The sequence below is a fragment of the Myodes glareolus genome, chromosome 18 (genome assembly GCF_982192425.1).
Source record: "Myodes glareolus chromosome 18, mMyoGla1.1, whole genome shotgun sequence".
Taxonomy (NCBI): Eukaryota; Metazoa; Chordata; class Mammalia; order Rodentia; family Cricetidae; genus Myodes; species Myodes glareolus.
The window spans coordinates 44729925-44747335 of NC_142043.1; the positions used below are offsets into that span (position 1 = coordinate 44729925).

The 17411-nt window shown below is 40.2% G+C and overlaps 1 protein-coding gene across 1 annotated transcript in view; it reads left to right on the forward strand.

The window, feature by feature from the left end:
- Positions 1–413: 413 nt before the first annotated feature.
- Lims1 (LIM zinc finger domain containing 1) overlaps positions 414–17411 on the forward strand; it is a 58340-nt gene continuing 41342 nt past the window's right edge. Inside the window, exon 1 of the mRNA XM_087898127.1 lies at positions 414–648. Coding sequence (XP_087754253.1) covers positions 542–648 — 107 coding nt within the window. The 5' untranslated portion in view covers positions 414–541. The remainder of the gene's footprint in view (positions 649–17411) is intronic.

Genomic DNA, 17411 nt, shown 5'->3' on the forward strand with positions numbered 1-17411 from the left:
AGGAAGGAATTGGACTGCTTCCTTTGGAATTCTGCCCTTTTTTTTTTCTTTAGGGAAAATGTCCCAAAGAGCTACTGATGACCAGGCATTTCTCTATACTGACAGCTGTCTGTGAAATGTTAATGGATTTCCTGGCACATAAAACAGAGCTGGACCCTTCTTTAAGCATTACTTTGCTAGATTTTTTTCCCCCAACTTTAATTTGGAAAAATCTTGGAGAGATTTTTATAAAGGAATTGGTATGATTATTCATAAGAAATTTGCTTATTGGTGACCACATGGGCCATGTGGGTCACTGACTCCCCCTTCCCTAGGTACCGGGCCCAGAGATAAGGCAAGTCATGTCTTGCAGAGGAGGGTGTGTACCAAAGAAACAGGAAGCAGTTTCAGCCGACTGGCCTGGCCTGCTTTGCCTGGAGTTTTTCTAACCCGGAGTCAGGTGTGCTGAGGTCCTTCTGCGGAGGACACTGCCTTTCTGAGCTGGCAGCACTCGGCTAGCATAAGCGCTCCAAAGAGTCCATAACTGCTGTGCAGAGAAACTATGAGTGCATTACAGCTGAAGGAGCTTTCACAGTCGGGTCTCTACCGGAGAAGGCGGGATCGCCCTGACAGTCTAAGAGTAAATGGGTTGCCTGAGGAAGAGCTGAGGTGAGTGCAGTCAGGGCTGACCTCGGGGCAAGGTTCCTGAGGCTTGGAGCAGTGATTCACACCCTAGTGGATGCAGTGTTCTTTGGGAAAGAGCCGCGTTGTGGCACTGGAGTCCTTTCCCACTCTTTCCAAGCCCACACAAGCCTGTCCACCGTTCAGCTCTTCTTCACACCTGGGCAGCTGGTGCATCTTTGGATGCATCCAGAGTAACTTTTCAACTGGAAGGAACTGATTTTCCCTGTGGGTATATCAGAGCAGATTTCTGTGAGAAATTTGACTCAGTGTGTGGCGGGGGCTGGGAGGGGTTCCTGGGATTCTTTGTTACTGAAGTGGTGTAACTAAGGAATGTTGTGAAACTGCTGAACACAGTTTAGGAATGAAGGACATCAAAAATCTGGAGACTAAATTAACAAAAAGATAAGTTGTTTTAGTTTCAAGTTAATTTATCTAAAACAAGCATAATTATAGCTTTTGCTGTAACTGGCGAAAGTTCCTTTAGATACGGTGTTCTGAAAGTTCCTAGAGCATTAAGCCCCTGTGTTACTGTGAAAAGGGATTTGGGTTTTCTTTTTCCTGGATAGAAAGTGCTCCTATTTTCCTGCTGACAGAAAGTGGGTAAAGAGAAGCATTTGGAAAAATAATTTGCTATATCTAAGCCTTAGTTTGTTTTTGAACTTAAGTATTAGAATATTCTTATTAGATGGCAGAGTGCTATCTGTACCTTGTAGATATTCTCTTTTGGCAGGGAACAATTGACAAGCTTTTAAAAATCTCCGAATTTCTGATTTGTTGTGGCTAGCTATATTACAGAACCTGTACTTTCAGAGAGAGAGACTTACTTGAACATTACTGGCTTTCATCAGTTTTTGACGAGCATATTGGACACTGAAGAACTGTTGTTAATGCTAGCCAGTGTTCATGCTTTCGTTCTTACAATGTAAAATGACTCTTGGCAACATTTACTGTATTAATTTGGAATTCATCAGATTAAACAGAATTTAAAGGCTTCAGAGTTTGAAATACATTTTACTTTTGATCTCTCCCTTTGAGAAGGGCAGTCCAACCCAGGGCTTCACACATGCTAGGCAAGTACTCAGTCAATGAGCCGTGCCACCGGTCTAGATTTGTATACTCAGAATCTAAGAGTGAAGTTAGTAAACAATAACAACAAAGTTTTATTTTCAGGTTGGAGACTCTTAGAATTTCTTGTTAAAAAAATTTAAGATATGTAAAATATATTAAAGTAACCCTCATACTTATTTTCAGACCTAAAGTACCCATGAATAAAATTACTTAAATGCCCTACTAGGTAGTTGATTTATATAGTTACAGTGATCTTTGAAACTACATATTTAGCCCTAGAATTTAAATGAAAAGAAGTAATAGTTAAGTGCTATTTGTTACAATGAATTAAAGAAAAATGTTTTTCTCCTCATTCTGGTGATGTAGTTCCCAGTAGAACAACAGTGGCTGTGTTTCTGTCCTTGTCTCCTGAGACTGGAGAATCACTTTCCATATTACAAAGGTATAGTTTTTCCCAGGGACTTGTAAAATCTGTTTAGAGAGGTGAGATTTCTCCTCTAGTTATATTTTAATATTAACACATCTTTCTTAGCTAAGAAGAGTCAGGAGAGTAATGAATTTGAAGTTGTGTGCCCCCAAGTTTCAGTGCCTCAGTTCTAAGTGTGGGTTAAAAACAACTACCTACAGTGTATATCATTTACCATTATAAAAGTCCTCACAGCCATCTCTGTGAGGCAAATATTATCTTGGTAATAGTCCAGATAGTACAGAGTGATAATAGTGTCAAGAGGTTAAGACATCATTTATCTACTTTTAATTGAGTGCCTACTGTGCCAAGTAAAGGTTCAGGAATGCATAGGACATAACCTCTCTATTTAGGGAACATCTTTTAGCATTGGATCAACAGATGTTTTCCCTATGAGCACTCATGTTTGAGTACATGAAGTACCCAATACCTTTCATGTTATCTCACTCTTGCACAAAGCCCATTCACACTTTTAACTTTTTGCTGCCATGTTCCTTTTCTGAACATGTGGATGAACTCTTAACAGATTTGTCGAAGACTAGGAAGGACAAAGGCCACTGCCAGAAAACACCTTTCTTTTAATTTTAAATAAAAGACTGATCTGAGGGGCTTGAGAGATGGCTCAGCGGTTAAGAGCATTGCCTGCTCTTCCAAAGGTCCTGAGTTCAATTCCCAGCAACCACATGGTGGCTCATAACCATCTGCAATGAGGTCTGGTGCCCTCTTCTGGCCTGCAGGCATACACGCAGACAGAATATTGTATACATAATAAATAAATAAATGTTTAAAAAAAAGACTGATCTGAAATTTAAAATACAATGTTTTGAATGATTCTATAACACACATGAAAAGGGATGTACCTTTAAACTTGACATTGTTTATAAGACACTAAAAGGTCACATAGTATTTGGCTTTATAGACTTTGTTTTAATGTATTAAATATGACCTGAAAGTTCTTTTTGTTTGTTTTGTTGTGTTTTTTTGAGAGAGTGTTGCTATGTAGCCTTGTCTGGCTGGAACTTACTCAGTAGACCAGACTGACCTAGAACTCATAGATTGACCGCCTCTGCCTCCTCTGCCAAGGTTGGAGGTTTGAGCCACTGCACCCAGGACCTGGAAGCTATTTTATGCCCACTTTATACCTGGGATATTCCTAACCATGTTTGAGCCCTGGAGATTCAGGAAGCTTAGAAGTCATTCTGAGTTTGAGGGCACTGACCTCTTTTTCCAGGAAAAAAAAAAAGTTGTCCCTAAATAGCATTTACAATATATATACTTTCTTAGCTGTTCTTTACTCTATTTTCCCACCTAAACTGTGCTTTTTTTATTTGCTTTTAGGAAACCCAGATGATCAACACATCTGAACAAATCTCTTTAAAATATTCAAAGTCATGTTTGCTTTCCCTCAAATATAAGAGATGAGTAAATAACTGATTTAGGGACAAATCAAAATTCATCACTTTAGTACCTACTCTAAAACATTTTAGTGTGTTAGTGAACTATGACCCTCAGGCCAAATCTGACCCACTGCCTAATTTTATAAACCCTACATAGAGATATTTTAAATTTTCTAGTGATTAAAAATCAATAAAAAGAATGTTTCTTTATCTAAAAATAAACATGAAATTCATATTATCTGTATATAGTTTTATTGGGGCATAGCTGTGCTTGTTTCTATGTGTTATCTGTGGCAGTTTTGTGTTAAACTGGCAGTTACATTATGATACACGTTGGCATGGCTCACAAAGACAAAAATTCCCTATCTGGCCCTTTACAGAAGTCCTCACCTGATCCCTGGCCTATTGCTGAGATGATCTGGATCTGTGCCTCTCTTTCCTGTGCTTATGCTTCTACCCTACTCACGCCTACCTGCTATTTAGCTTTATGCATAGATAAAATTAGCAATATGTCAGAACTCTGAAATGAATAGAAAAGCATATTTGAAATTTATATTTCTGTAGTTTAGGAGCACAGTGAATATGTGAAGGGTATTCTTTTGTTTGTAAATTTTTTGAGACAAGGTCTTAGTATGTGTTCCCAACTGTCTTAGATCTCACTATGTAGTCTAGGTTGGACTCTTAACTAATGGCAGTCTTTTACCTCGACCTCTCAAATGCTGGGGTTATAGATGTGAACCACCACCAACCCATGAACTGTAAAGTTAACAGAGAACAGCGTACATGACATTTTATGGGGACACAGTTCAGCCCACAGCAGTGATCTCATACAGTAGTAGATAGGGTTAAAGGTCATTCCACCACATTTTTATTTTAAAGTCATTATATTGAATCTCAGTAAAGTACATAAGTCTTTTGTTCAATCTGATCAATATTGATAAATATATATACACTGGCACATCAGTGCAGTCCACAATGCATCCTCACATATCTATAGTTTTTCCCATCTCCTTCTCCTTTCCTGTATGCCTAGTCGACCTTTACTCCAATTTTTGTCACTGGATTAGTTTGCAGATTTTAGAATTTATATTCTTTCTGTTTTTAAAAAATTTATTTTGAGTGTTTTTCCTGCATGTTTATCTGTGCACAGCATGCATGCCTGGTGCCCTTGGAAGCCAAAAGAACATCGGCTCCCCCAGCACTGGCGTGTTACAGTTAGCTGCCATGTGGGTACTGGGTACTGAACCCAGGTCTTCTGCAAGAGCAGCAAGTGCTCTTAACCAACTGAATCATCTCTCTTGGCCCATATTTTTGTTTTATTTTGATTACTTAGCATAATTATTTTTAGATGCATTTGTTTTGGTACAGTTATCAATAATTGATTCCATTTTATTATTGTAGTTTATACTATGAACAGAGTATTTATTTTAAGTTTAACATTAAATTTATTTCCAGTCTTGGCCATTTCAAATAAAACTGCTAATGAAATTCATGTATGCGTCCTTGTAAGGATGTATGCTTGTTTCACTTTGGATTAGCTAGATTGTCAGACCATTTTATTTTTTCCAGAACTGGCTCAGAACAGATTCACAGAAGTAGTGTATAAAGGTTCTAGAATTTCCACTTCTCCACCTGTTCTAGTAATGATAAAAACATTATTTCATCAGCAATTCTATTCTGTTGTTAACTTGCCAAAATTATAAATGCATTTTCTGACCCATCGTGTTGTTTTTACTTCACGTACTTTGTAGCACATATATCTGGGCCTTGGATGTATAAGGCCCTAAATTCAGTAACTACTGCTGTGCAAAGTAATTACTAAATAATACTATATCGAAATGTAAATTCAATATTTTTTAAAACCTGCTTAGCCTTTTTTGCCATTTATTGTTTTCTAATGATGAAGCAAGTGCTTTCTCATTGGATCTTTGCAATAATCCTGTAACTAGTTTCTCCCTTTCCACAAAGAAGGGAAAAAGAACTTAAACATGCAGACTGATAATTTTTGAACAATTGTGGTTTAGACCTAAGACTGCAGCCAACAGTGGCCGTGCTCACAATGGGCTCTTACCAGAAGACACTATACCCTTGCTTGGGTTTTAAAATAAGATCTGTTATTGCGGGGTTGGAGAAAGAAATGAATGTTAAGAGTGTTTAATGTACAGTCATGAGGACCAGAGTTGATCACAGCTCCATGTAACAAACTGTGCATCTCTGAAACACTGAGAACCCAGCTCTGAGCAGGAAGGGCCAGAGAAGGAAAATTGATGGGGCTTTCAGGCTTCCAGCTTAGGGGGGGCAGGGAGAGAGAGAGAGAGACCCTTGCCTCAGTCTTTTTAAACAGGATTGGCTACCTGGAAGTCCTGGGTATACTCGATTGTATCTTAAAAGTTAAAATTTACCATTGAACGTAAAAGTGAAAGCTAAAGTCTTAGCCTGTCGGTGATTTATCTTAAACAAAGTATTTTCTACCTGTTCTTCATAGATATTTGCCAGAAAAAAAAAATCTAGGTAAAAAAAGCTATTTTAGGTTGTAAGTGTTCTGACTTACTCTACATTGGTCTAGGCACTTTTGATTCAGTCTATATTTATTAAAGTTTCTGCTTCCATGTAATTGGGGATATGTTCTCAACATATTATCTAATAACAAGAAAAAACAAAAATAGATAAACAATTAAAATATACTGTGCTGCCATAGTGATAAATAGTAGGAGTGTCTAAGCAGTTATTAGTTACTGTTATTGAATGACAAATTGCCTAGTAGTTTCAAAGTTTAGGCATTACTTTTTGGCTCAGATAATTCGTATTTCAGGGCTTGCAGACCATTCCACCTGTCCTAACTTCTCAGGTCTGCTTGTGTGGTAATGCAACAGAAGCAAGAATGTAGGTCATTGAATGTAGCTCGTGTGTTCTGATAAACCTTATCCAGTTAGTAATGGTGAAGGAGCCAAAAAAAAGCCACCTGGTTTTGTTCTGTTTCCTTGGTGTTGCCAGATTGAGAGTGAATACATAAAACTGTAGAACCAAAATATGACTAATGATAATGGCTTGTGCTGCCCAGATTCAAATGAAAATGCTAGGCATAACAGAAGGTAACTTGACCTGTTAAAGTCTGTTTATATAAGCAGTTTATAAATCGATGTTTACGTATATTGTGCCTGTAGGTAATCTGCACCTGCAGAGTTAGTGACATATTGATTTCTGGGTGAGAAAGCACTGATATTGCAGCCAGCATAGATACCTGTCATTTAGATGGGACAGCATTTTCACTTCCTTTCAGCCCATATCATTTTATTAGTTTAGTTGAAACATTCAGTGGTTCATAGTTTGATTTGTTGATAGGCTTTAATCTCTTGGAAAATTGGTCTTCTGGCTTGGTTGGTTTCATTGTCACCCTGACATAAGCTAGAGCAGTCTGGGGAACCTCAATAGAGAAAATATCTCCATCAGATTGCCTTGTAGGCAAGCCTGAGGGGCATATTCTTGATTGATGATTGATATGAGCGGTACCAGACCATTGTGGATAGTGCTATCTCTGGGTCCTGGGTTCTATAAGAAAGTAAATTGAGCAAGCCCTAAGGAGTAAGCCAGTTAGCAACATTACTGCATGGCCTCTGCTTCTAGGTCCTGCCCAGATGTTCCTCATTGATGAAATATGACTGACCTGAGTTGTAAGCAGGAATAAACATTTTTCCTTCCCAAGTTGCTTTTGGTCTTGGTGTTTTATCACAGCAACAGAACCCCTAATTAACACATCTTCTCTCTCTGTTTACCTAGAATAGTCATCTGACATTATGCCAAGTTAGTTTTTATCACATTCTTGCTTTCTTGTCTATGAATTGCTGTTAAAAAAAAAATTGGTTTCACTAATGCTTGATTCAAGGTTCAAGAGGAAGGACTGGGAAGGCCACAAGCCTTTTAAGTGTGTTTGTTATCTTGAATTAAAACCCCTGATAACAGTTACATTTATAAAAGGCTTAAATTTAATTTCACTTTTTTTTAGAGCAATTCTTGCTCTTGCTTATGTAGCCATGACTTTTTTAGAACTGACTGTGTTGATGAGGCCGATCTTGAACCTTCACTGATCTTCAGCCTCTTTCTGCCTCCTGAGTGGTGAGATTGCAGGTGTGAGCTTCCCCTCTCAGTTTCTTAGGCATTCTTTAAGCAGTGTTAAGATGTGTGCATAAGCCGGGCGGTGGTGGCAACACGTTTAATCCCAACACTCAGGGGGCAGAGGCAAGTGGATCTCTGTGAGTTCAAGACCAGCCTGGTCTACAAAGCAAGTTCCAGGACAGCCTCCAAAGCTACAGAGAAACCCTGTCTGTAAAAACAAAACAAAATAAAAAAGAAGTGTGCACAAAAATGTAACCCACATGGTACCTATATGTGTTCATAGCTCAGTTATAAAATTAACTGAGCATTAATAATCTTCCTGGGCTCCATGGTACTCTTTTCTTGGCTGTTTGCTGAATTCTCTGTTGCACACTGTTTTTACAGGTTTATGGTTGAGGTGGGAACTGTGTACTAGCTGTCACTACTCCTGTGGCTAGAAGGAAGGAGCAGTATCCTCAAGGACTTATACCAGCATGGACAGAAGGAAGCATTCTGAACCGAGTTCTTAGGAGGACACTTGAGTCACTATCTTGTTTCAGGCTGGATCTCTGGCTAAATTGTAGATAAAAGAGAAGGGCTGGAGAGATGGCTCAGCGATTAAGAGCACTGCCTGCTCCTCCAGAGGTCCTGAGTTCAATTCCCAGCAACCACATGGTGGCTCACAACCATCTGTAATGAGGTCTGGCGCCCTTTTCTGGCCTGCAGAGTATTGTGTACATAATAGATAGATAGATAGATAGATAGATGGATGGATGGATGGATGGATGGATGGATGGATGGATGGATGGATGGATGAATGAATAAATAAATAAATAAATAAATAAATAAATAAATAAATAAATAGAAAAGAAAGTAAGGTTTGATTCAGTTCTATTAAGGCAGCTTCCCTCTTTAGAGACTCAGGTTAATTCATCCTGCCCGTTGTTGGATTTAATTTTTTTCTGTGGGAACCAGAGAGAGATCCATAGATGGTGTGTGTGTGAGGGGGAGAATGAGGTGTGATATGCTGTCTCATAAAAGCTTATTTCATAGCAAGTAGTCTAGATTGTTGTTATATCGTCTTTCACATTGCACATAGGACCGGTTTCCCCACCCCCTGTCCTGGAGACTGTCCACCCTGGCAGTGTGCTTCCTCATCTGCTGAAGCAAAGGGAACTCACTGGAGACCTCAAATTCCTCAGCTGTTTCTTTTTATGTGTCCTCTGAGGACTCTTTGTTTCCTTGGGCTGTACTTAGTTTGGCTCCCTACTCCTCCCACCTCTTCCTAGTTTCAGCAGCAAATAAGGCTGTTTTAAGTTTCTAAGTGAGACAAGTTCCTCATGTTGAGGAAGGAGCCTAAAAATTTGAGAGCTTCAACTACATGATTCTGACTACAGGGCTTCCTCTCTTGGTCTTTGTCCAATCCGAAAAGAAAATGCATGCTTTTTAAAAGTAAAGCTTAATGTCTGAGAATAACTTCTTCAGTTTTATTTTTATGTACGTCTCTGTGAATGTATACCCTTGCCTATAGAAGCAAGAAGGACATTGAATCTTCTGGATCTGAAGCTTCATGTAGGTGCTGGAGACCAAACTCTGGTCCTCTACTCAATTAGAAGAGAGGACTCTTGTCAGGTTAGCTACCTTTGATAGAAAACAACTGTTTCTCATACCATCTCTCTAGACCATCTCTCTCTCTCTTTTTAAATTCCATGTGTCTTTTACATCATTTTGGTCTTGATCCCATTCATTTCCCCATCCCTTCACATCCTTGCGTCCCCCCCTAATAAAACAAAATTTAAGAGAAAAAAGGAAAAAATTTTAAAAAGAGAAAAAACTTAAAATCTGCTGTGTGACACAGTGAGTCACACCATAAATTCCTTTGTATCTTTACTTGCAAGTGTTCATTGCAGAATCATTGTTCTGGTTCGAGAATCATTGTCTCTGGTATGTACTACATTATCAATGCTGGGCCCTCACTAGCACTCTTCTTGGATATCCTGTTGTTCTGTGTTGTAGAGATCCTGAAGCTTTGTGTCTACGGGTCAGGTCCCTTAACATGCTGCAGCTGTAATGTTGAACCAAGTCTCCCCTGTCCTCACCACTAGGGTGAGCTCTCCAGCCTTGCCCAGCCTATTCATCTCTTGCAGCAATGAGCGAGGGGTGGAGCCAGTTCTCCTGCTTTCATTCTCTCAGGATCAGCTCTGCCACAGAGGAATGTATACTTCTGGTTACCTTGTACCACAGGAGCCCAACACACTATTGCAGATGCTGATGACTGCCATGCCCTGCAGGAGCTGCACACTGGGGATGCCAAACATGCTGTAGGAATCTGGTTATCTGTGACTGTTCTCTCTGGAGGCCCAGGGAACCAAACCCTGTAGCATCTCTCCAGTGCCCTCTATTGACAGGGATTGTGTGCTGCTTTAAAGACTAAAGGGAGGGAGGCTGTGCTTCATCAGTATTTCACTACCCAGAAGGGCAGGAGTTGCCAGGGTTATAGAAGAGTGAAAGAATCTTTTTTGAACAAAGACCCTTCATATGTAACCATGTGACCTGCTTTCAGGGGCTAGAACAAAGGATATTTGAAGAATCTTAGAGAGACTGCAGCCCAGCTGGGGACTGGTTGTCAGAATAGTTGCACCATCTGGTCAACATCAGATTCCTGGAGTCTTGCTATGTCCTTTCCACATCATCTTTTATCACATTTATGATAAAAATATGAGTCATGGCAGCTAAAATAGTCCACCTTTCTGTGCACATCACAAAATTTAAAACCCATGAAAGAAAGTAACCATTTCAGCTTTAGCAAAAAAAAAAAAAAAAAAAAAAAAAAAAAAAGCTTTCAGTTCCTCTGTATTCTGGCCAACATATTCTACATCCAGAAAGTAACTGGCAATGAGAGGCATATGGATTTTAACCAGAAGAATCTATGACTTCAATGAAGTGTTTTACTTCTGTCCTTCTGTACTTAAAAATTCATTGTTTTTTTTTTCCTTATTGGTGAAATAGGCCTCATATTAAGCGTAGTCAAGAATAAAAACTCCCACTGACTTCCTGTCCCGGTGTTACTGGCACTTGTATGAGAAAGCTCTGCTGAGTAGGAACTAAATAAGAATGTACCTTAGAGCCTGGCAGTCTGGAGCTGCTGGTCACCATCACCATATAAAGAGCTCCTGGATGCACTGAAAGGTTTCCCTGGTAACTGGGGCATCTCTTAGGTCAACACAGCTAAAAATACTGTTCTTCTATATTTGGAGCTTTCTCAAATGTGGTGTTGTATCTTTCTAAAAAGATGTTTAGAGGTAAGAACATATTAATGCATCATGGTAAGAGTTAAAAGACATGATCAACAGTAAAGGAAGCACTAGAAGGATATTTTCCAGGAATAGCATTTGAAAAACCAGAGCAAAGCCTCCTAACCTCTGAGGGAAATTTAAAGAATTGTTTAAGTTGACCAAACACTCCAACTTTAGTGAGAGGAACTTTGTGTGGGGACCTAAGGAGTTCACTGCAGTGGTTTTATTTAAGGGATCTCTCTTAAGTATAATCTTGCTAAAGACCTTGAACTGTCTGGGTGTCAGCAAGGGCATTGCCCTGACTATTGGCCCTCTGCCTCTTAGCAGCATAATTGATGAATTACTGAGAGGGTGCTCCAAGCGTTGAAGGGTAAGAGACTGAGCAGTCATACTCTGAGACACTTGCATACAGAGCACAGTGTTCAGTCTTCCTATTCTTAACATCAGGCTCATTGAATGGGACACAGAGTCTCTAGCTGAGGGGAATAATAGTGACTCTTTGACAATTGTATGTTTTCTCTAACCTATATTATTGTTGGGTGATAAAGAAGGGCAAATTCAACTTACAACATGAAATGTGCAGACTACCCATCCTGACCCAGGCTGCCAGTTATTGATGGCCTTTCTCAGTGTGCTGTCATTAGTGGTTATGACCTTGTCTACACATTCGGCAGCCTCCCAGATACTCTCATCTCCCTTTTACGCTGAGTTACCTATATGATAAGGATGTGTCATTATAGAAAAAGGATAGCTGGGGCTGGCAGCTGCTTAGTTCTGCTGTTTTGTGGCGTTGTGGGGGCTGCTACTTTCTCTTTACACAGTTTTCAGAATGTTAATGTCAGAGAAGGTCATGGAGAAAAAGAATGAGCTTCTTTCAGGCTCTCTCCTTCACTCTCCCCAGCTAGGATATCTTTTACACTCAAATCTATTGTGGATAGGTTTTTGTTGTGTGAGCCATGTTGAGAAACTTTTAAAGTTCACTCAGAGCTCTGCTTCATGAGAAATAGACCCCAACGTAGGCTCTCAATATTTGTTAAACTGGTTAAGATCGAGTAGCTGACGTATTGATTGTCAGTTTGGGCAGAACATTTCTGTTGTTGGGGAGCTGGCACGTATGGTCCTGTGTGACAGACCTTTGGCAGCCCCTTGCTGTATCCTACCTGTGGTTTCTGAGTGGCCTCCCTCTTCTGCAGACACCAGAGGAAGAGTTTTTGCCTCATCTGCTTGTGCTAGATTTACTGTATTTGAATTGTTGGTTTTAGGACTAAGTGTGCATCTACTAGTTTACTTCCTAAAACGTTCCCAAAAAGTATCCAGATTGGATAGCATCACATTCACTTTCTTATGAATATTTCTTTAAACTTCATAATGTCTGTATATGGTACTATATATACAATCTCTGACATCAAAGAGAGCTCCTTTATTTTATATATTTTGTTTCTGTGGTCAATTCTTAAGAGAATTATATGTAAATAGCCTCGCACCAGGCATCCTGGGATAGGATATATTGGTGGTACAAGGTGGTAGCCGGTACTTTAATCCAGACATTTCATGTTTTTAAATGATTATTTTTAATTTTACTCTGTTTATAATTAAGATATAATAAAGTCACCATGCAGTATTTGCTCCTGCCTTTAATCTCAATACTCAAGAGGCAGAGACAGGCAAATCTCTGAGTTCCAAGCTAGTTCCAAGGTAGCCCTAGCTACACAGAGAAACCCTGTTTCAAAACACCTCCCCCCCCAATACAATAAAGTTAAAGTGCTTTTACCTCCTTTTAATAATCCCAATAAACAACACTAGTACAAACATATACAAACTTATGTGTTGTTACTCAATTTAAGCTAGTTTAAGAAAATGTTTGTTAACTGCCTTTTCACTCTTGTCCATGGTCATGAATTTTGTTTGCCTTGCACCATCGGGAAGCAATTTTAACAGGCAAGGCAAAATGGCATATTAACCAAAAATTCGTCTCTTTCTGGTTGATCTTTGTCTACTTCCTTATTGTCTTGAAAGAAAGCATTACATTTGTCCTACAGACTGGAAATGGGAAAGAATTTTCCATCTCCATTATCTCACTTACGAGTCATAGTTGCTTTGTTTTTAGTAGTCTGAGGAAAATCAGATGAAATTTTCCACTTACTTGAAACAGAGAATTGCCAAATGGTAATTTAATTAAGCCACATTAGTGATTTGAATACCCCAGTATGACACAGAAATCTTTGGTAGCAGTTGAAGAAGCTTCATTCTGGTGGTAGTTGTTGCTGAGTTCTTGGTTTAATGATGGATTTTATAAGTTTTTTGTGAAATACAGCTTTTTTTTCTCTCTCCCATTCTGCAGTCACAATGGGGTTGGGAATTGGTTCCAGAACACTTCCTGAACCTGCACCTCTACCTCTACCATTCTGTCCCGGGGATAGCAAAATCTGTGGTTGCTTGGGCCCCTTATAAAATGACCTGATACTTACATAGAACTTTCCTCAAATCTTTTATTTTAAATCATTTCTATACTATGCTACTGAATATAATGTAAATACCATATATGTCACAATAGTTTATGTATGGATAGAGGAATAATGACATGTAAAAGCTATATTTTTACTATAAGGTCCAATTTCTTTTGTGTATGTGCAGATGTGTTTGCATGTTCATGGTACTTTGATACACATATCTGCACAGGCGTGTGGAGGCCAACGGCCAGCTCTGAAGTCATTTCTCGGATTTTGTTGTCCTTGGTTTTGTTTTTCTTTTATGCATGTGTGTGCACATGGGTATGTAAATGTTTGTGGCTGAGCATGTGTGTGAAGACCCATGGATGATGTTAGGCATCACCCTCTATCATTCTTTGAGACAGAATCTCTCACTTAAATCCAGAGCTTGTTGACATGACTAGTCTTGCTGGCCAGTATACTCTGGGGACCCCCTGTCTCTGTGTTTCGAGGCTGGAGTTACAGACAGGCTGCCACAACCATTCATCATTTGTAGCTGAGCCCTAACATCTTCCTTGGGGGAGGGGATGAAAAGGCTCAGTGTCGATGGCTCAGCCACTGGGAGTCAGGTAGAAGGTGTGCAGCAGATTCGTTTGTTAAACATGGGGAGGGTCTTATATACCTTCCCAGCACCCAGGCGTTCCTATCATTTGACTTCATGTGGTCGCCCCTCATTGGCCAGGCACAATCAGGACCTGATATAGCACCTATTACTAGGCCCTAACACACCTTAAAATAATATTCTACAGCAATCATTTATGTGGATTTGGGGGATCTGAATGCTGTCTTCACATTCAGTGTTTGCCCAGCAAGTGCTTTAACCTTGAGCCATTTTCCTAGCCCCCACCTTGACTTTTGAGACAGGCTGTTGTGTGATCTTTGTAGAGGAGACATCTATTTACCCCCAGATAGGGCACAAGGACAGACCAAAGAAAAGATTCTATTCGAACACTAGCTTGATAAAATAATGACTTTAATTGGGAGTTACTTAAGGGAGTGTAGTTGAAGGGTTACTTTTAGGAGCAGGAACAATTTACGGGCAGCTACACCATTGAAGGAAAAAAATCTTTTTTCTCCAATACAGCAGTTATCTGTCTATTTTCTTGGGGGCATGGAGGGTTGCTCATGAGACCCTCCTCCTAACAATCCTCACTGCTTAAAAACTTTATTCTCTCTCTGTTTCTCTCTCTCCCTCTCCCTCTCTCTCTATCTCTCTATCTCTCTCCTTCTCTGTCTCTCTGTCTCTGTCTCTCTCTCTGTGTGTGTGTGTGTGTGTGTGCGTGTGCGTGTGCGTGTGCGTGTGCGTGTGCGTGTGTGTGTGTGTGTGTGTGTGTGTATAGACAGAATCTCTTATAACCCTGCTAGGATTAAAGGTGTGCACCACCATGCCTGATCTGCTTATAAATCTAATGGGAGAAGGACAAGACTTCATGAGCCTCTTTCCTTTCTATGGCAGAAAATTAATGGTGGCCCAAGGCTTGAGGTTGAGGCTAGCCTGAGCTACATAGTGACTAGCAGGTCGGCCTAGGCTTTGTAGAAAAACCCTGCCTTAATGAGGTCCTAGGTTCAATCCTCAGCACTGTTCCCACCCCCCAAAAGCTGCTTTGGCAACTCTGCTCATGAATATGTTCATATTTTAAGTATTCAAGCTCTGGGGAACAGCTGTAGTGTTTTGTCTGACATCTCTGAGTAGGTTGTTTGTATCTTTGAAGTTAGCAGACTGGTGGAATCAGCAGCTCTGCAGCTGTCTTCATGCTGTGCTAGAGTGCACTAGTGTGTAGTTTGGTCTCAGCACACCCAGTGTCTTAGCTAAGTTTCTATAACTGCGATTAAACACTGTGACCAAAAGCTATTTGGGGAAGAAAGGGTTTATTTCAGCTTCAATGTCAGGGCAGGAAGTCAAAGCAGGAACCTGGAAGCAGGAAATGAAGCAGAGGTTGTGGGAAAATGCTGCTTACTGACTTGATCTCTGTGGCGCTCAGCCTGCTTTTTTATACCACCCAAGACCTTCTGTCCAGGGGTGGTACCATGCACCCTGTTTGGGCCCTTCCACATCCCTTACGAATCAAGAAAATGCTCCACAGGCTTGCCTTCAGGCTATCTGGTAGAGGCAGTTTTTCCAACTGAAGTTCCTCTTCCCTTTTGACTTTAACTTATGTCTACCTGAAAAAAAATTAACCAGGACTACCGCCAGGGCCCAAACTCTAGCCCTTGGAAAGTGATGAAGTTTGGCATCCCACAAATGGTCTTGATGAGTTCGTGGAATAGAAGTCTCTATTCTTAGTGGCTTTAAGGGAACATTTGGGTTTAGGTTTGTCCTAGGGATATTCCAAATATGCATATCCACTTTGGTGGATGGCTAGCTTAATTAGATTATTGAACATCTCTGGGAAAACCCTTAAGGATCTCAAATAACCCTAGTTCTCCAACAAAAATCACCTAACAGGAACTTTCAGTATTTATGAAAAAAGAGCCTCCCATTCTAATGACTTGACACTGCTATAATGGCAGTGGCAGCTTCACTCAAGAACATTTGGGATAAAGTTTTCTGAAGGTTAGAATCATAATCCAAAATGACTATCTGTAATTCTGAGAGTAAGTGTTGGAAAAGTTAAAAACAGAAAACAAGGGACGTAGGTATAAACCTGAGCAGTAATGTTTGTTTGGCCTCAGATTGCTCTGTTGACATTCTTTTTGCTGTGCTCTGTGCTGGCTAAAATGAGAAGGAACCTCTGCGTACTTATGTGGTGAGAACAATGCTGCCCAGCCTTTCACTGGCCTCATGGTTACTGATCCTTATTCAGAACAATGACCTCTGACTGTGAAGCCTTCACTCTCTGCTCACTTACAACAAAAACGGTTATATGTTTCCCTGCCTGCATTGTATACTTAAGGAAGCAGAGGCTGTGACATGTATGCACTTATTTATTCATTCAGTAGATGTGCTTATGCGGATGCAGCATGAGCGCCGATCCTAGTGAAGTGGACAAGAAAAGAATGTGAGCAATTAGTTTAATGAGCTTATAGATCTTATCAGAATAACTGCTAAAAAAGGGGGTAACCCATTTATGCTATTACTTACTCCTAAAACCCCAAAACTTGTTCCCCATCACCTTTTCAGTAGAGGACATCATGTCCTGAGCTTCCTAGTTAGCTTTGAATCCTCACTCTGGCTCCTCTGTTATTACACTGTAAGAAGATATATAAGGTACAAAGAATTTCCTTGGAACAATATATGGAGGCTCTTATGATCCTAACACTAAGAAGGCTGAAAGAATTACTGTTGAATGCTAGGCTATCCTGAGCTATCAAGTGAGACCCTATCTCAAAAACCAAAACCAACAAGGGAACATTGCTTGGTGCCTTTAATTCTTTAATCCCTGCAAAAGCAAGAGGGTCGCTGTGAGTTGAGATCTGTCAGGTCTACATAGTGAAACCCTGTCTCAACAACAAACAGAAATCTCACAAAGAATTTCTTTGCCTTGTATTTATGCTGAGAATCAGCTGGTTGAGTCTTAGCTCCTAGTAAGAGGTCAGTGTGATAGAAATGTGTGGTGGAGATGATCTAGCTCTTTTCTTCCTTCAGGACCTTTGCCTCCTTTCCCTCTGGATCATAATTAAGATATTTTAGAGTGCTAGGGGTGAAGTGATGGTGCACACCTTTGATCTCAGCACTCTGGAGTCAGAGCAGGGGGATCTCTGAGTGCCAAACCAGCCAGGGCTACATAGAGACACCACCATCTCAAACAAACAAACAAACAAACTGATATATTTCTGGGTGATAGAAAGAACAGATAATGCCAGGTGGTAGTGGCACATGGCTTTAATCCAATCACTTGGGAAGCAGAGGCAAGCAGATCTTCAAGTCTGGGGCCAACCTGGTCTTTAGAGTGAGTCCAGAACAGTCAGGGCTACACAAAGCAACTCTGTCTTGGGGGAA